Raw genomic sequence first — 19,156 nt, forward strand, 5'->3', positions numbered from 1 at the left:
GGCGTTCCACAGTAGACAACGAGAGAGGGTTACTCCGAAAAGGGGAAGAAAAAAAAAAAAAAAAAAAAAGAAAAAGTATACACATATATATATATACGCGTGTATCCATATAGAGTGGATGGCCCTGCTCTTCTTCCCCTTGTTGGAAAACTGTCGAAGGCAATTCCTACGGATCCGTCTGTTGCGCGCGTTCTCCCACGTTGGGGTGGGGGTCAAAATGGTGCAATTTTTTTTTTCACCTGTTCGTTCTTAATTTGTGCGTGTTTGCCTTTGGGGCGAAAGCAAATGAGGGCACACACACGCTGGCGGGGAGGTATGCGTCCACATTGACGTCCATTTGCGTGTGCTACGTGAGTGCAGCGCTGTGTCTGCGCTATGTCCGCACTATGTATATCCGTACGCATGGCCGGTGACATTGCTAACCGGTGAAGCAACCCGGGGGATGCGCTCACTCGGCGCTGAAAGGACGCATCGCACGCGCATGCGCGCATGCACTCGGGGATACATCCTCAGACGTGACGCCGCGCGGCCACATTTACGTAAAACGTGGGAAGTGGGGGGCAACAAAAGGAAATCGGCCTCCGCCGCATAAAAAAAAAGAACAAAAAAGTTGTATGCATTTGTAGTGCATTTTGTCTATTCGTTGTTTTGCCTTCAAGGGGGTGGAAAAATCGACACATGGAAAAAAGGAAAAAACGGGACGGGAAAAAAGAAGCGCAAAAAAGGAAGCGCGAAAAAAGGGGCGAAAAAAAGAAGTGCTCCAAAGGAGGCGCGAAAAAAAGGGCGAAAAAAAGAGGTGCTCCAAAGGAGGCGCGAAAAAAAGGGCGAAAAAAAGAGGTGCTCCAAGGAAGTCGCTCCAAAGAAGTCGCGCCGAAGAAGTCGCTCCAACGAAGTCGCGCCAAAGGAACTGCTCCAACGGATGCGCACTCGCATTTGCCTAACGCCTGCGCATTCCTCCCCACGAAGCGACACACCATCGCGGCGCGGCGCGCGGCACTTTCCTGGCCCGCCCCCCGACCTGCTCTCAAGGTGAACACCCATTATGTGAAAACAAAAACAGAAAAATTAAAAATGTACTTGGCAAAAGCCTAAATATACAGTAAAAAAAAAAAAAAAAAAATCATAATTAAAAAAGGACTGACCAGCGAAGCTTGTGCTGGGTTGCCGTGGGGAAGCAGGGAGGCGGCACAGGACAGTGTGCCATTGGCTAATGGGAACTGCGTGCGACACGACGCGGTGGGGGGGGGAAAAAAAAAGACGGAGCGAAAAAAAGGAGAAGGGGGGGGGAAAAGGCGGCACCAAAAATGACCCCCTACATGCAAATGGGGCGGCTGGACAAAGGCACAGTTGTGCCGGTTGAAGAGGACCATGCGCGGGATTAAGCGGGGGTGAAAAAATAAAAAAAAATAAATAAAAATAAATCAATAAATGAGTAAGTAAATAAATAAATAAGAAAATAAATTAACAAATGAAACAAATCGTCGCTGCCACATGCGGGGGTTCCTCTTTGTTCACTTAATAATGCCTCTGATCTGAGCTGTGGCGGTGGGGCAGCTGGGCACAAAAAATCGGCCCCACCGTCGCGGCGCCCAGGGGAAAGCGGCTGCCTTATACACGTGGGACGCAGGGGAAAGGCTCCAGAAGGGTTCCAAAAGGGTTCCAAAGCGGCTCCTGCGCAGCTTCTATCCGCTGCTGCACAGCTTCTATCCACTTCTATCCTCTGCTGCGCAGCTCCTAGGCGCTCCGCGCTGCTGCGCAACCGCTTAACACTCACACGTCGTGGTAGTTCATCGGCCTGCAGGAGAAGCCGGCCAGGGCGTTCTTCGAAATCAAGTAGTTTATGAAGCCCTCCAAGTTGTACTTGTGGCTCTTCCAGAGGATGAACCGCTTGCGCTCAGCCAGCATGCTGTTCACCTTCTCCTGCACGCGCTCCTGCACATCGTCCAGCTGAATGTCCACATTTTCAATTATATCATTGTGCTTTATCACTTCAATTTTTGTGATTTTTAAATCCTTCACAACAATGTCTGTGATATAGTTGGGGGGCTTCCTATCATTGCAGTGGGCAGACATGGTGATGGAGAAGGTGGGTTTGCTTCCAATAAGGAAGGCGTAGGTGCTGATGGGGCAGAAGTTCGTTCCGATGCACAGCTTCAAGAAGAGGGGGCCAATTATATGCTTAAAGTACCCATCCAATATCAAATTGTACTTGCCTTTATCGTAGTAAAAATGCACATTGGCTATCTTAATGGAGCTGATTCCTTGAAGGAAGAGCAGAGTGGCATGGTAAAATGTTTTCTCCTCGTGGTAGATATGGCCCACATTGTAACAGGGCTCCTTGGCCAGGTACTTCTTCGTCTTGCACTTCCCTATGCTGTTGGGGATCAGCGAGTGGAAATGGGATGACTTGAAAAAGCTGTTCAACCGCTTATTCACTGCGTTCATGTTGAAGCGGAATATCCCCTCCCGTTTGAAGAACACCATCACCGTGGTGACGAAGATTAACAGGAAGAGAAATCCGTGCAGGAGGATAAACACTCGGGAGATCCTCTCCGAACTGCCAACGCCGAGCAACTTCCTCAGTAGCCTTCCTACCAGACCGCCAAGGCCTTTTCCTCCGCCCCCTCCTCCTCCTCCACCGCCTCCCTTGTTCTTCTTCTTTTTCCTCTTCTCCAGGTGGAACAGCAAAATGGATTTGATGGGCATAAAATTTTTCAAGTACCCCCTTGGGTCGCTCTTAAACGTTGGTCCTTTTTTGGAGGCTTCTCCCGATTCGGCTTCGTCCACTTGGTTTTCCCCTCCGGGGGAAGTCACTCCCCCTGCGTTTGCGTTTTCCGCTCTGCCCGGGGCGTCTGAACTTTCGGACGCCGCGGCGGGGGGCAGGGCGTTGGGTTGATCACCTTCAACCAGCTTCTCCCCCTGCTTCTCCGTTTGCTTCTCGGTCTGCTTCTCCGTTTGCTTCTCGGTCTGCTTCTCCGCCTGTTCCGCCTCTCCTGGGTTTTGTCCCCTTCCGGTGCCCCCCAAGCCATCGCTTGGAGCGCTGCGCGCGGTGCTGCCGTTGACGAAGCATTCGTCCTGGCCGGGGGTCCTCACCTCGGTTCGCAGCTCCGTTGGAAGCTCCCCCGGCAGATCCGTTCGCAAATCATTCCGCAAATCGGTCCGTAAATCCGCCCGCACCGCCGCTAAACCCGGTAACGCCGCTCTGTCCACCTGCGCGTCGGGGTCGCTCAGCTGGGAGTCCCTGTCGGAGACGAGGTTAAACTCGTTGAAGTCGTTGAGCTCGTCGTTGTCCACGCGCGTGTTCTGGTAGCCCAGGCTGGTGTCGTTCTCGTAGACGCGGTGCATCATCATGGTCTGCACGGTGTCGGTGTGCTCCTTGGTAATGTGGTTGTGCTTGAGGGAGGAGGAGAAGAAGTGCTCCTTCTTCAGCAGAAACTGAAAGAAGTAGGAGTAGATGGGGACGTGCCAGTGCTCGTGCTTCTGTATATTCAAATCCACAATTTCGCTATAGCGGTTGTTTTGAAAGAGGGCAATTCTCTTCTTCGTCTTCTTCAGCTTTTTCACGTATAACTCCCACTGACTGACATACAGGTTGATGGAAAGGCACAGCAGCCCATACACAACGAAGAGAAGGAACTTGCAAAACTTTACAGTGTTGCTCTTATATAACACTAGGATGTTCAAATTATGTGTGTGCTTCACTATTTGGTAGAAGGTTAATAACGAAATGGAGATGATCTCCCCCAGAGATATGTGCATGCAGAAGGAACAAATGGACGTGAAAAAAACGGAAAGGGAAAAATAAAAATTTAACATCCTATTAGAGATAAAACTCGTGTTGATATCTTCACTTTTGCTGCTCGAAATGGTGCTATTATTTGGAGACGTCAAATCGTCTGACGTGTTCGACAGACGATCATTCTTTTCGATCTCCTTCTTTATATACAAATAGTTGTACCGCTCAGACACCATCATCTTCTGGTTGTCCTCCACCTCTGGGCTGAACACCAACTCGTCATTCAACGCGCACATCTTCTTATACCCGCGAGAAAAATTCACATAATAAAGGTTCATAAAAAGGACACTCATGAAGAAGGACAACCCAATAATCACTGGAAAGATAAACGGCAGCATCACAAAGAAGGGGTAGATGTAACTCCTGTTGATCTTCAGCTTCAGAATGTTTAGCATGTCTATGAAGTCTATGAGAATGCCCTCCACATTAAAGTTAAAGTAGCTCAGGTAGATGTATATGCCCACCATGCTGCACTCCACCGCGGTTATGAGGTACACACACAGACAGAGGAAGACGAAGAGGAAACACGCGTACCCTATCTTTATCTTGTTCAATCTGCAGTGATGGAAATTGGTCTTCAACAGGGAGTTAAACTTTTTCTTCTTTAAATAGATGTACGCGTCATTGTTCTTCATCACCTTGTACAGGTAATTTATGTTGCTCAACGTTTGCAGCTTGTTGTAGCAGAGGAGGTGCTTCTCGTACCGCTCGTACCGCTCATGCGGGGGGAACTGACTGGGCTCCGTATTTCCGCTCTTTTGGCCGAGCGCTCCCCGTTCGTTGGGGTTACAGTCGTTGAGCTCCTCACGGAGGTGCGGCATCTTATCGTGAGGCATCATCTCTGCTTCCCCCTTCCAGCTGCCGCTCCCCCGTGGAAGTGCCCCCCCCCTATGGTGCATATGGTGCATATGGTGCATATGGTGCATGCTCGCCCTGGGGAAATCGCGATGGTACACCCCCCGGTTGTCAATCATTCCTGTTACTCCTGCTTGGTGGGGATCTTCTCGGGGGGGCCTCCCCTCGTGGGAAACTCTCTTTTTCCCCCCCCTCCGGATGTTCTTCGCGTTGCCGGGCAATTCTGCCCCTTTGCGCAAAGCAGAATTGAGGTGTTCTGAGTGGTTTGCCCCATTCCTGTTGTGCTCCTCTCCCTCCTCGGGGTCGTCGCCTCCCCCACGTGTTACGCTCATTTTATTCGCTTCTCCAGTGAGCGTGTCGTCGTTCTCCTCCCCGTTCCGCAACTGCCCAGGGAGTGCCACCCCTTCCCCATTGGTGCAGTCCAAATCCCTGCTCTCTCGTGTGTTCTCCTGCTGGAGACTGGTCCTCACACTCAGACGCCTCTCCGCGGGCAACGAGTATATTTTGATATTCCCCCTTTTGAAGATGCGAATTTTAAGTGACGTCAGTGTGAGGAGGAAGAAGGACGAGATGGTAGACAGCAGGCAGTAGTTCAAAAAGTGGTATGCCCCACTTAGGATCTTCGCCTCCAACAGGTAGAGGTTTAAAGAGGACACAATGAAAAGCGAAATCAACACGTCCACAAATTGGAACCTCGAAATGGAGCTCAAAATGCTAAACTTCTTCAAAATGAATTGCTCATTTTCGTTCACCGTGTTGATGAAAAAAATGTCATCTTCCTCCTCCTCCTTCTCCTCCTCCTCATGCTGCAGACTCAGATTGTACAGTTTAAAGAAGCAGTAGAAATTGTCGCTCACCATTATCAGCTTCAGAATCGGGATGATTATAGAAAAGAGCAGCAGCATGGCCATGTTGAAGTAGCTCTTGCTCGTGAACAGCAGCCATATTGACTCCAGGATGGAGTTCTCGTACACCTGCGTGTTGTCCGCGATGATGTCTGGGGGGAGGGAAATGGGGGTGAGAGAGTGGCAAACAAATGGGCATAATCCAAATGTGTGTTGCGCACGGGGATGGATTTGCCCCTCAACGGGGGAGGCAGCTCATCTGGCAGCGCTCCTCAATGGGGAATGCCGCTAATCTGGGCGCCGCTCATCCGCACTCACTTCCGTGAAAGACGATCTTAACCGCGGGGTTAATAATCCCATTGATGAAGAAAAAGTAGGAAATGTAGAAGAGGATGAAGGACAGGAACAAGCTGTTGTTGATGATGTAGATCTGCCTCTTGCTCGAAATGGTCAGCTTGCGTGCGATTTGCTCCCTGCACTTGCTGTAGGTGTTGCTCAGAAAGGGCATCATTTTGGGGACTGTTTTGGGGGGAGCAGGTTTTTCGTGTGCAAGCGATTTGCGGCATGCGATGCGTGGCACATTTGTGTCTGTGGACTTCCGCCTCTTTTTTTTTTTGTGTGTTTCATTGTAGGCGCGGGAACCTCATCGATTCGCAGCTTTATGTTTGGTAAAACAAAGAAAGCCCGGGTTCGTGCGTAGGGGGGGGCGGCCAGTAGCGCGGGAGTAGCAGATAACGTGCCAGCGGAGTCAAGCGGATGCGCATGAAGGGGTGAGTCCGCCCAGGCGAATGCTGCTTGGGGGTACTGCTCAGCCGATGCCGCTGATCCGATGCCACTGGAAAAACAAACAAATGCGCATACGCTCTACGGGCAATACGCTCCACCCCGTAAGGACTCAGAAACACGCACCAATGCTCACGTGCAAATGTCCCCCCTCGGCAGGCGAAAAAAAGAGGGAATCAAAAAAGTTAATTCGTGCCCGTGAAATGTAGATAAACGTTTCACGCATACATACACTGGGGATACGATGGATGCGCTCGTATTGGTACTGCCATGCGTGGTTATATAATATTATATACTTGGCGGAATGGCATGGAAAATCTCCAAAAAAAAAAAAAAAAAAAAGGAAACGGGCCAAATGGAAAATCATGCAGAGTTAAGTAAAAAAAAAAAGATAAATAATAAATAAATAAATAAATAAATAAATAAATAACTGTTTCAAAGATGGAAATAATTTCAAGGGTATAGAAAATTAAAAAAAAAAAAAAAAGCGAACAGGTAGAATAGCGTAAGTGGCGCCGCACAGCATCATGAACATATATGACGTGCATAAACGCATAATGCCATGCGCGTATACATTTCGTGGGGGAAAGCATTTGGCGAATCCATTATAGGGAAAAATGTAGAAGATGGTCCAAAAAAAAAAAAAAAAAAAATGCCATGCGCATAATGCGGATAGTAACATATAATATACAATATAAATTATTGATGGTGCGCGCGCCTAGGCAAAAGCGCTTCGCTTCGTGAACGCACTCCTGAACACGAACGCTGTGCGCGTGGGGAAGAACGTCCGCGCGGGTAGTACCATGTAAATTGTGCACCTTCGGATAAGTGCGTCCTACGTAAAGGTAAAAAGATGGCCGGTCAGTCACCATGCGCGCGTACACTACATATGCGATCGCTTCCGCCGCATGGGTGAACGATTGGTGAAGCGGTAAAGCGGTAAGGCGGTAATGCAGTAATGCAGTAATGCGGTAAAGCGGCAAAATTGCGGCAGGAAAGAAAAAAAAATAAAAACAAAGGGAAATTATCCAATTCGGTAATCTTTTCTATCGCAGCCATTTGGAAATTTTTTTCGCATTTGTGGCGTGGCGCCTATTTTCACGTTTACCGTCGCACGGCCTTTTCGACCAAGTGACACAAACACACTTACACCTTAAAAAGGCGAACCACTGGCGCTGCCCCCGTTTGGAAAAGTTCCCGCAGCGGGAGAGGGGAATGGGATGTACACATTATATACGCATAATCGTAACCTGCACGAGAATTTGTCTTTCATGGCCAACCTATTTTCATGAATATATTTTTTTACAGTTGTGCGAACCGATCCAACCGTGTGGTAAAAAAAAAAAAAATTGTTCCTCTTCGGGGGCGGAATTTCCCCCGCAATTGAGGAAAAAAAAAAAAAAAATGCCGCGCTGGAAAAAAAAACATGCAAAATGTAAGTAAACTGAATGAACAAATGTAAAGCAGCAGTTGGAACAAAAAAGGGGAAATAAATCCAAGTGGGACACTGTAGAGAGGAGTGTACAATCCCCCGCGCAAAAAAAAAAAAAAATTACACAAATGGGCAAACCGACTGTGTAATTCATTTTTCCAACTGTTTGCAAAAAGATAAGGAGTTGTAGAGGGGGTGTACATTTTAAAAAGTGGTACTTACTAACCTGTGCCCCTGCTGAAGTTCAGCTCATTTAATCAGCCCGCTCGGAAAAGGTGTTCGTTCACTGTTCGGTTAAGTGGTGTGAAAAAAGAAGGCCAACCCTCCCCCGGGGAGCGTTTCAACTTTGGAGACGCAAACGTGTGTTACGCTTCAGCATGTTCGCAGGTGGGAGTAATCACATCAGTGACATCCCTGCGTATGCGTCAGACGTGTGGTTTTCCCGTCCAACCTGAGGAACTTTTCGTGCCTTCTCCTCTGCAAAAAAAAAAAAGAAACTGCAACATGTACGATGCAGTTCTGTTGCTATAAAATTCACCTCTTTTTATAACGCCCCAGAATTGCGCTGGAATGGCCTCTATTCCTGGCAGACATGCACAAATGTGTTTGCGGAAACCCGCCGCGCTGAATTTCACGCGGTGTTTGCCGCTCCCCAATGAGCCACCTTCTCCCCATTTCCTATTCTCCAACGAACGGTTAAATTACGCACGAGCGCAAAGTCCAAACGTATTCGCCCCCCTCTATGTTGTTTTCCAACGTGGGAAAATTCGCATAAAGCACCCATGCACCATGCACACAGGGTAAAAAAAAAAAAAAAAAAAAAAAAAATTATTGCCTGTTCATAAAAAAAAAAAAAATTACCCCTTTTTAACTGTTTCCTAGCCATTATAAAGCTAGCTGGAAAAAAAAAAGAACAAAAAAGTACATCTAAATGTGTGCAAAATTATGAACACACCTAAGCGCACAATTATGTTTCCCTCCGCGGGCACGCGCAAATTCGATCTGCACACAGGATTAATCTGAGCCCTGCCGAGGAAGTGCACTCCCCTCCATTTCGCGTAAACCCTTGTCCGTATGTCTCTCTCTATATGTGTGCTTGATGGTAACCCCTGCCCACACACGGTGAAAGGAGAATGCCCCCATAACTTTTGCATTTATTGGAGGGAAAAATTAAGAAGTCCCTTCCGAGTTTCATCGCAGAAAGGTCTACATTGTTTTCAAGACAAACGTGCACACGCGCAGTGAAACGACTTCGCCTTTTTTTTGTTCTCCCTCTAAATTATCGCTACCAATTGGGGAAACATGATTGACTCGTGCCCAAGTAGCGCTTTAAACGAGTTCCGCTTAAGTGAAGAGCAGATCATCGAAAATTTCACGCGCAACCGAAATGGTTCGAAGCGGGAAGCGCCACAGTTGGTGTGTGCCCCCAAGAGGGACGGCGACCCCCTGAATGAATACTTTCACCCGCGCCCATCTGACGAGGTGGCAAAACGCAGAGTGCCAGTCCCTGCACCTGTAGGAGGTCTTCCCGCTGCAGATGGCGTCACATTTAACTGCAACAATTTCGGTAATGGGACACATGCCAGTACATTCGCTGCACACATGCTCCTCTTCCTCACGTTAGCCGAATCGGAAAAGGAAAAATAAAATAAATAAAAAAAAAAGAAATTTTCAAAATAATCCCCCCATTTTCTTCATCAGATGACCCCCGCGGGACGGACTACCCCATTGAAAGCCTGCTACGCAAAATCAGGAACTTAGAAAATGAAAAAAAATTCCTACTGAAGTCTTTGGAGAATAAAAAAAATGTGGAGTTGGAGTATAGGAAGGCGCTGGAGACGCAGGTAAAAGCGACAGCAAGAGGAGGGTCCCAGGCGGGTTTATTACTCCGCTAAAGGGAGGCACCATTTGGGAAGACTCTCCCTAAGTGCAGCCAAGCAAGTGAATCACCCCAATGGGGTACACCACAAATGAGCTGTACTGGCCGCTAACGCACAAAAACCCGCAGGCCGCATTCATCAGCGCGGAGAATAAAAAGTCCCGGTTCTACGAAAACGAATGGCTGAACATGAAGTCGCAAGAGCACTCGTTCATGTAAGGGAATTGAGCGGAGGGGAGAAACTGACTGACTGAGAGGCTTCCTCTTTTTTATCTTTTAAGATGTCTCCATTTTTCGTTCTTCCGCTTTGCAATTGAGATTGGAAATGCTTTGTCAATCATGGTCGTATGCAACACATGATGGGTGGCAAGTTGCCCCTCTGCACAAGTATATATCGTCTCATGGACTCCTTTCCCTTTTCGAAGGACCTCCGGGAGGGCCCCCCTGAGGCAGACGCTGGAGTTGTTTTACGAAGATGATGGCCTGTACAAGGTGAGGGCGAAGAGGAAAGAGGGGGAATGGCTCAAAGGAGAGGGGCGCAAAAAGGAGCAGTGAGTAATGCCCCCTCCATTCGCATCACACGCCGCTTCACCACCACGTGCAGAAATTGGGAAGACTCACCAGCACCCAGGAAACCTTCATCGCTAACTTGATCGAGGACCACACGAACCTGGCGCGGGAAAGGAACTCCCTTTCGAGAAAGTACCAGGAGGCAGTGGTAAGGTGGTGTCTACAGATGGGAGGTTATATAGATAGGCACATCGTGCCCATGTCACGTCTGTTTCGCATATGGTGAACGCGCAACAGCTGAGTGATGACACCCCCACCACCACCTATATGCACACACACATATACCCCTTCCTGTAGGACGCCAACTTCCAACTCTATCAACAGAACGAAATGCTCAAGGCGCAAAATGTAAACCTCGTGGAGAGGAACAAAGACGTGATAGATCAACAGATGGTAAGTGTTGAAGGGGGACACGATGGAGTGGCCATTTTTTAAAACGTCTCCTCTTTAGCGTTAAAAGGCATATACACAGTTCAGTCAAAGTGACTCCTTCCGCTTATTTCCTCCCCCCTCCGCTCAATCTTAACAGGAAAAAAAATTAATCGCGCTGAACGCCTCGCTCATTCATGTCCAGAAGGAGAACATCCAGCTCAGGGGTGAGTCCCCATTGGTCTAAGCCCCCAGTTGGCTAGCTGGCCTAACCGTGTGCACGTCCACACGGATGGTATGCATAAGCTGTTCCGCTATCGCCTGCACCATCACCACCGCCGCTACCCTCCCCGCAGAAACTGTAGAGCAGTACAAACAGCTCATCGATAACATAGACAACAGCCCCGAGGTAAATGCAGAGAAGTCCCCCAATAGGGCCAATCGCTTAGCGCGCCAGACACTCCCCTTAGCTTCTCCCTCCTACCCCGTCAGGTGAATTCCATCAAGGAGGAGCTGGACAAATTTAAAAAGTGTTTGCTCATGTGAAGCGGAATGGTTGTGTGCAGCGGAGGTTCCAGGAAGGTGTGCCTTTGTGTTGCTGTCGCCTCGGTGGGAAAAAAAAAAAAAAAACTCTCGCGTGGTAATGCAGCATCGCAGCATCGTAGTAGCGTACCAGCCCAGTTAACTGTTTATCCGCTTACCTGCAAAAGGAGGCTACCCATTTTGGAGACCCAAAACATGCAGAGGATCTAACCACAGATGATCCTCCTCCTTCTTTGACTGCACCCCTTTCACCAATTTGTCCAACTGCTTAATTGTTACCCCCCCGTTTGTGTGTCCGCAGTCGGGGGCACTCTTCTGTCCTGCATTGCCACTTTGCACCGTCGTGTCTTTTTTAATCAATTCGTTTGGCCGAACCGGGGGAAAACCCATGTGAGCTGCCCCACAGGATGAACACCTGATGCGGGGCATCCCCCAAACCGATTCCTTTTCAATTAATGATTAGCAAGTTCCCGACGACTGGGGAACCACCACCCCTTACGTTTTTACACTACGGATCCGTATGACCATGTAAAGGTGCGGTAGCCCCGTTTAAGCGCTTCCCTCCTGCCAACTTGTTCGGCCCCGTCTGGCCAGCATCCAAGTCATGGCTGCGCGGAACCAAGCGCTGTTTTGTTCATCCCCAAAAAGGGGAAGCGTCATGACGCACTAATGTGCCATACTAATATGTAACGCACGCGTAAGCACACGAGGGAACACCTACGCTGGGCACGCTTTCTAAAGTACCTCCCCTCCTTTAAGCGAAACGTTGAATGGCTAACCCGCATTTGAAAAGGGGTTCCCCGGGGGAGCCAGTGTACACTACGTCTTGTCCCCCTTAAGGAGCGGCGCGGAAGTGGCACGCCTCATGTCTGGAGTGTCGCGATGACATACCATCATACGAATTGGTTTAAAAAAAGGGTTCACCAGTTGGGGGGTGGAGCCTTCCGCGCGGAAGGCAGAAAGAAAAATAAAACGGTTAACTAGGAAGGCACATCAAACGGAGCAGGCGCGACAAACGGGGGAAGCCAAGTGGAGGGCCCCCACTTCGCCGCTTCACCGCTTCACACCGCTTCCGCAAAGCAGTAGTGGATGAGCGCCTCCCGGGCGTTCTGTATGCGCGTGAGCGGGTTGGGGTCCAGCAGCTTCAGGCACAGGTCGAGCACATCGGGGTGATCGTGCCAAATGAACGGATCAAAGTTCGGCTTGGTGTGAATTAAAATCTTCTTCTTCAGGGGGACAGGCATGTCGTTGCTTATCTGAAAGGGAAAGCGCCCATCCATGAGAGCATACAGAATGACTCCACAAGCCCATACGTCGTTGGCTGTGGATATTACCCCATCTAGCGATTCGGGAGACATGTAAGGGGCAGTCCCACAGATGACTACAACTTGGGACCTTCTGTTGGGAGTGGACTTGCTGGACGGGACCTTCTCCATCATGTCCATATCGATAAGACACAGATCGCTGTAGGAGCTGTTTCCCTCCTTTCTTCTCCTCTTCTTTGTAATGTAATTTTTTGTTATTTCCCTGAAGGTCGAGCACCTAGTTCCTTCGTTCTTTGGAAACCTCAATAGGGAGATATTCTTCTGTCCCCTTCTTCGTGAGTGGTACCTCTTCATAAGGAGAGAAGACTGCATGTAGTTCCCTTCGTGGCTCATGGGGTTGAAGTGGTCTTGCCCCCTTTTCACTGTGGAGTAGCCTCCTCCGTCGCACCCATGGGAGTGAAACGAGTTCACCGTTATGGAGGACTGTTTGGAGGTGGCAGACGAGCCGGAAAGCTTCGAGTGGGCGGACAGCACTGTAGATGTGCGCAAGGGGGATTCACTGGAGGAGCCCTCATTGGAAAAGCCCCCATTGGAGAAGACCCCACTGGAGAATCCCCCATTGGAGGAGCCCCCATAGGAGAAAATCCCACTTGAGAAGACCCCACTGGAGGAGCCCCCACTGGAGGGGGCCTCACTGGGGAGGGGCTCCCCAGCCCGGGCAAAGCGACCAACCCGATCTACGCAATCTGCGTAACCTGCGTGATCTACGCAATCTACGTAATCCGCGCCCCCCGCGTGACCTGCCCAATGGGCGCTCCCCCCAGCGGCGGCGGCGCCTCTCGCCCGCAGCGCGCAGGAGCCAAACTCCCCACCGGCGTAGTCTCTCTTCCGCTTCCGCTTAAACATTATATTCTCCAGTTTCACATCCCTATGGATGATATTATTCGAGTGGAGGAAGTCCAGCCCCAGCAGAAGGTTCTTCATGATGCACTTGATCTCCTGGATGTCTAGCGACCCAGGAACCAAGGACATGAAGTAGTCGAGCAGAGTGCATCCCTCACAGTACTCCATCACGATGAAGATGAAACTGCCTTCTAGAAAAATGTCGTATATAGGAATTACATTCCTGTGCTTAGTCTGTTTTAAAAATAAATAATTTTGGAAGAACTTCTCCGTGTGATGAGCATCTCTCTCTTCTCTCACAATCACCTTCATCGCGTAGCTCTTCTTGTTAAGTACATTCATGCACTTATAAACTTGGGACTTTTCCCCGCAGTATATCAGCCCCACGATGCGGTAGATCTTATTGTAGTACGTACACTTGGGGTGCACACATATGGAGGAACTCATTTCGCATGGGGAAGTCGTCCAGCAGGGAACATCCTCTTCGTGGGGGGTGGCGACCCTTCCGTCTTTATTGCTTCCGCCCTTCACTCGGATGGTCTTCCCCTTTTCACAGCTATCCTCCTCGACCTCTTCACGTGGGTACGCACTCATCACGTGATCAACTGCGCTCTGTTGAGGGCAATTTAGATCTACCAAACTGTCGTGGGATAATAGGCACCCTTTTTGGCGCCTTTCCAGGGTTGTCTCCTCCCCGTTTTGGGAGCCCAGTTTTTTTTTCTTTTTCTCCCTCCCCTGGGGGGAATCCCTCGTCAAGTTGTACCTCGAGCCTGTCCGATGCTCCCTACCCTTCCTGTTTGCCACGCGTCCCCTATTCGCCGCCGTCCCCATCTTCCTCTCCTTCTTCACATTCAACCGCTCCCGCTTCCCCTGCTTCCTCACATTCAACCGCTCCCGTCTCCCCCCTGTGGTAACGCTCGCCAAATGCCCCTCACACAGCGCCTTCGTCCTACCAGCAGGGGGTTCTTCCGCACAACCTACAAGGGTGTCCCCAACTGGGGAGGAACGCATCTGGTTCTTCCCTCCAGCAACCCTTTCGCTGAATATGCCTTGACTGATCTTCTTCAACCCTTTCTCTGCCGCTAACTGGGGCGCCCCGTTCTGGGTTACCCCCACACACGGATGATAGCTAAAGAAGGCAGGATAAAAACGCTCGTTGGAGCTTTCATTTATATGTCTGCTCTCACCACTCTTCGTCCACGCGCGGGGGGGAGGGAAAGGCTCCGCAGCTTCCTCCCCACGAGAGGAAACTCTGCTGCGGGTGCTCGCCGGGTTGCTTTTTTTCTTCTTCGTCTTTTTCGTCTTATTTGTGTTCTTCTTATTCTTCTCCTCCTTCTTCTTCTCCTCCTCCATCTGCCTCCCCTGGGCCCCCCTCACACACCCCTTCTCCCCGCTTGACCCCTCAACCTTGGTGACAACCTCCCCCCCCCTGCAGAGGCACCGCTGGTCCCCCCTACTGCACCTCGACCTACAGCGCACAGCATAACCCGAGTCATCCCCACCGCACATCACCACCTTGTCTAGACTTCTACACCTTTTTAAGGTGGAAAAGTTAAAATCTTCTTTTTCTAAAATGGGGACGGATGAGGACCCCTGGTTGGTTTTGCGGCATGCCAAGGGGAGACCCATCTTCGCCTTCGCCTTCACCTTCGCGTTTGCCTTCACCTCCGCGTTTGCCTTCACCTTCGCGTTTGCCTTCACCTCCGCGTTTGCCTTCACCTTCGCCTTCGCCACTTCTTTCCGCTGGAGAGTCATTCCTCGGTTTACTCCACCCATAGGGACGTCATCCAATGGGGAATCTCCTCCCACTTCCACATCACCATCACGAGATACGTTCTCGCGCCAATCGCTTGGAACTTCCTCCTCCGATTCGCTACCGGATGGGGTAAACCGATCCACGAACTCACTGTAGCAGAAAATTGATTTCTTCTTTGTAATTTTTATAAAACTAAATTTATTGTAAGAGCTAACGGTCCCAAGTTTTTTATTTTTCCCCCCTCCCTGTTCTCTCCCAGTTTGACACCCTTTGTAGAAGCCGCTACTTTCGTTGTATGATCGCCCCAAGGGTTCATCCCCCCCTCCTTTTGGGTCTCTACTCTTCGGCCTCCTACGTGCCTTCTCCATCTCCTCACTTCGCCTTATACACTGAGGGACGTTACCTGCACTGGCGTTTTTCCCCCTACTGCGGAATTCGCTCGTCGTCAGTTTTTTGCAGGAGGGAAGCATCGAGTCGCTGTGGGCCTTTTTCGACGCGTTGGCATTTCCACGTAGCGTTTTTCCTTCCACGGGTAAAATAGGTCCATTCTGTTGACCGGAAGACGCTCCCTTCTCCTGGAAGGGGGGGTGGTCCTTCTGAACAGCGGTGGTGCTACCTATTCTACCTGTGCTACCTCTGTGTGTGCCTTTTTGTTCGCCACTTGCTCCCGTCCTTTCGGTTCCCATGTGGTTCCTCTCTTTGCTCTTCAAAACGGCCGCGTGCTCTCCATAGCTGATCGAATCGCTTCCTACACGGGTGTCTCTGTCACACACGCAGAATCTGCAGTTGGGACTTTCTTCACTTTTCCGATCGTTCGTGGCCGCTTGTCCGAGGCAGTAACTGGGGGACGTTTCCTCCGAAGATGCTTTCCCTTTTCTGCTTCGCGCAGGAGGGCCCCCGTCGCGACGGCTCTTCATGCCATCTGCTTGGTTTATATTCGCCCGACCTGCTTGGCTTCCACTAGTGTGGCCTCGCTCCGGCTCATTCGTGTGGCCTCGGTCCCTCCTGCCCGTGCCGCTGCCCAAGCGGCTGCTCACCACTCTATTGCCAAGGCGCTCCTTCAGGAAACAGTTTACGAGGGCACTCTCCGCAGGGTCTCTCCTCGCCCCGTCGGCGAGGCGCGGCTGACCCGCTTTGGCTCCCCCCCCAGTGGCTCCTCCCGATTTGGCTGTACCGCCCTTCCCCCCCCTTGCGCCATTCTCAACAGCGTAGTTGCTTCTCCCTCTTGGACCCTCCTCCCTATACAATTTACACAATTCTGCATCTTCACTCGAGGCAACCTGGCATATCTTGCTAGTGGACGACGCGCTCCTGTTGTCCTGTGACGACCCGCAACCTTTCATTAGCAGCCTCTTCCAGATTAGGGAATTCAGGCTGCACTTAACTGTGTACTGCTCATCATCTGCCGGTAGCCCAACCAGACCTGCGGCACTAGCGTCCACGCTCCCTGGACGCTCATGCTTATTAATCAAATTATTGTATTTGTAGAAGCTAATCAGGTTGGTTTTTTCCTTCCCTTTGGTTCTTCCCCCTGGGGGGGTATTTTCTTGGGCGCATATTTTCTTGTTGGCAATAAACAGCCCAGTGGACTGATTCGCATCCTCAACTGGGTCATTACAATATCTTAGGAACTCTGTGCTAGTTCTTGTCTCATCTAATTTGCCATCTCCATCACAGGTCTCCACGTGTTTTAACCTCCTTGATGACTTATTCGCGAAGTCATTGCAGGGGCTTCGATTCATCTCCTCCTCCTTCGAAGATGAGCGGTCCAAATGGCGACACTCCCGATTGCAGACCGCCTCACCACAGTTACGTGTATTGGTGGTATGCCTTAATAAATGCAAATATTTATTTTTCATGTTTTTTTTTTTAATTGCTTCCTTCGTGCTACTTCCGTAGTCCATGTGCCTGCCTGAGCATGTCTTGTGTTCGTCAATGCCGGCGGAAATAATTTTGAGGTTCTTCACCGCTTCATACTTATCCATTTGGGAGTTCGGCGAGGAGCGGCTCGGGGGGTGAGCGGTCAGAAGTGTAAAGGAAGTGCGTGTTATTAGAGGCGCGTTGTTCGATTGGAAGATAGCTTTGTACGGCTGGACGTGCGTGGTGGGCTTCTCTCTGTGTGCGGCCTGCCACCCCGCGCAGGTCGTCCTCAAAATGAAAGCTCGTGGAACGAAGCAGCCGCGCGGAAAAAAAAGGACAAAACGAATTAGCACAACAGCAGACAAAGGGTGACTAACCGCTAGGCCACTCTGTGTGCAACTAATCTCAGGGTAGACTACCAACCAGAATGACTCCGTGTTGTGCCCTCCTTTTTTTGGCAACTCGATACAAAACTTTTCCTGCAGGGAATGTTTCTCACTAAGGTAGGCGTAAAAAATATATTTAACTTAAGGTACTCACAGGTATGTACCTTAGCCTTTTTGTTCCCTGGACGGGCGTGCTTTCAACAGGTTGGAAGCGATTACTAGGGACACGCAATTCTACAGTTGTGTGCAATTGCGTGTAGATGCACGTAGACGTATACACCTTTGCGTCGGTTTATACTGATGTTTAGAGGCGAATACGCTTGCATGCACGTAACCGCGAGTTCAGCTCAACGCATGTTCCTCAATCTATGCCCAGTGGAAAAAAGTGTGCAGTTCGCAAAAGGGGAATACACTTGAAGCGGAGGGGCTGAACGGACGCGGTGACAAACAGGCAGTCACCACATGCAAATAAATGAAAAAAAGTTAAAAAACAAAAATTGCAATTTTATAGCAAATTACAAAAAAAAAAAAAAAAAAAATTAACACCTTCACAGTTGCAGCGACGAATAAAAAAAAATTAATCAGAGCTTACACACTACCTTCATGCTGGGTAGATAAGACGCAGCAATAGGAATGTGTACAAGTTAAAACGAAGCAGCGGAGGAAAGGTGAAAAAACGTCAAAAGAGCGGTTGGCGCAACAAAAAGAAGCGGCGATGCGGCGCATGCACCGTCAACACATTGAAAAAAAAAGAAAAAAGCAACAAAGAAGCAAAGCAACAAGAACAAAAAAAAAGAAAAAGCAAAAACAAAAACAACGCAAAAATAACAACACCAAAACAGAGACGGTCTTTTGCTGATTTCCCTAGAGCGGAACCTGCGCAGATCGACTAGGCGCGATTCACAGCAGTTCGCGGCGGAGCAGCACAATTCGTAGCCCCTGAAAAAACAACGCATCAAAATTGAATACAGTTTTTCCTACGTGCACATAACGCTACTATAAAAAGGATTTCTCCAAAAAAAAAAAAAAATGTTTATGCAATAAAGCGGCCTTTTGATGGGACCATAGTTGGTTGGCGTTGCGTAATGTGCCACGAGGGTGTGTAGGAAAAAAAAACACTCACGAGAAAAGGGGAATGTAAAAATATATTCACGTGTAGGGGGAATACAAAAATATGCTTACGTGTAGAGGGTAATGCAAAAATATACTCACCTGTAAGGGGGCATTCAAAAACGCATTCACGTACGAAGGGGTATGCAATTATGGACTCGTTTACGCGCACATATGCATATAAATACACCCTTGTGGGAAAGGACAATTCCTAAAAAATTCTACGTTGCGCATTTCCCATAGCGGTGGACATGCGTGTCCACCACAGCGGTGTGTTTAAAGCTAACTCGTTGGGGAGGGAAACTCGGTTGTGCTGGTGGAAAAAAATTTGCATGAACGTCTACAGTGTGAAAAAGATTATGGCTAACTATGAAAAAAGAAAAAAAAAAAAAAAAAAAAAAAAAAGTTGTTCATATGAACTGTGCATATAAAATAGGCATATAAAATGGGCATATATAATGGGCATGTAAAATGGGCATATAAGATGTGCCGATAAATTGGCAGATAAATTGTGCGCAAAGTTGTGCGTGAAAATATGCGCAAGCTGCACAGCCAACCGCACAGCCGAACGAACAGCCAAATGTGAGCGCGAGCAACACATACTCTGTTCTTAGAGGCCTCTGCAAGATCGATCGCGAAGAGATCGCACGGGAAAATTTAACAAAAGGATCTTCGACCAGTTGTATGGGCGTGGTGGTTCATTTTGGTTATTCAATTGCCTTTTTTTTTTTTTTGCAGCTTCGCGAATGATGTTGCAAAGCAGGGACACACAACAAGAAAAAAAAAACGGCTGCTTCGAGTTAA

At 49.3% G+C, this 19,156-nt stretch overlaps 3 protein-coding genes across 3 annotated transcripts, besides 9 other annotated features; 1 reads left to right on the top strand and 2 right to left on the bottom strand.

The window, feature by feature from the left end:
• The first annotated feature begins 55 nt into the window (after nt 1–55).
• Nucleotides 56–85: a microsatellite.
• Nucleotides 86–1,404: 1,319 nt separating this feature from the next.
• Nucleotides 1,405–1,489: a microsatellite.
• A 281-nt stretch (nt 1,490–1,770) lies between these two features.
• On the bottom strand, nt 1,771–6,601 carry PVX_002795 (hypothetical protein, conserved; the record flags this gene model as incomplete). Its single annotated transcript, XM_001612848.1, has 2 exons — nt 5,815–6,601; nt 1,771–5,648 (listed from the first exon to the last, which is right to left on the bottom strand). The coding sequence occupies exons 1-2, from the start codon at nt 6,005–6,007 to the stop codon at nt 1,771–1,773; spliced, it is 4,071 nt and encodes a 1,356-aa protein (XP_001612898.1). The 5' UTR covers nt 6,008–6,601.
• Nucleotides 5,436–5,464: a microsatellite.
• A 10-nt stretch (nt 6,602–6,611) lies between the features above and the next one.
• Nucleotides 6,612–6,636: a microsatellite.
• Nucleotides 6,637–6,670: 34 nt separating this feature from the next.
• Nucleotides 6,671–6,719: a microsatellite.
• A 203-nt stretch (nt 6,720–6,922) lies between these two features.
• Nucleotides 6,923–6,942: a microsatellite.
• A 1,581-nt stretch (nt 6,943–8,523) lies between these two features.
• Nucleotides 8,524–8,549: a microsatellite.
• Nucleotides 8,549–11,075, top strand: PVX_002800 (hypothetical protein, conserved; the record flags this gene model as incomplete). The annotated part of the gene is made up of 9 exons (XM_001612849.1): nt 8,549–9,101; nt 9,413–9,555; nt 9,720–9,805; nt 10,016–10,082; nt 10,195–10,308; nt 10,458–10,553; nt 10,690–10,756; nt 10,886–10,938; nt 11,022–11,075. Exons 1-9 carry the CDS (start codon nt 9,014–9,016, stop codon nt 11,073–11,075), a joined length of 768 nt encoding a protein of 255 aa, XP_001612899.1. The 5' UTR covers nt 8,549–9,013.
• Nucleotides 11,076–12,133: 1,058 nt separating this feature from the next.
• On the bottom strand, nt 12,134–16,981 carry PVX_002805 (calcium-dependent protein kinase 4, putative; the record flags this gene model as incomplete). Its single annotated transcript, XM_001612850.1, has 1 exon — nt 12,134–16,981. One exon carries the CDS (start codon nt 16,979–16,981, stop codon nt 12,134–12,136), a length of 4,848 nt encoding a protein of 1,615 aa, XP_001612900.1.
• Nucleotides 16,982–17,771: 790 nt separating this feature from the next.
• Nucleotides 17,772–17,791: a microsatellite.
• Nucleotides 17,792–18,734: 943 nt separating this feature from the next.
• Nucleotides 18,735–18,767: a microsatellite.
• Nucleotides 18,768–19,156: the final 389 nt, after the last annotated feature.

Source organism: Plasmodium vivax, chromosome 4 (genome assembly GCF_000002415.2).
Source record: "Plasmodium vivax chromosome 4, whole genome shotgun sequence".
Lineage (NCBI taxonomy): Eukaryota > Apicomplexa > Aconoidasida > Haemosporida > Plasmodiidae > Plasmodium > Plasmodium vivax.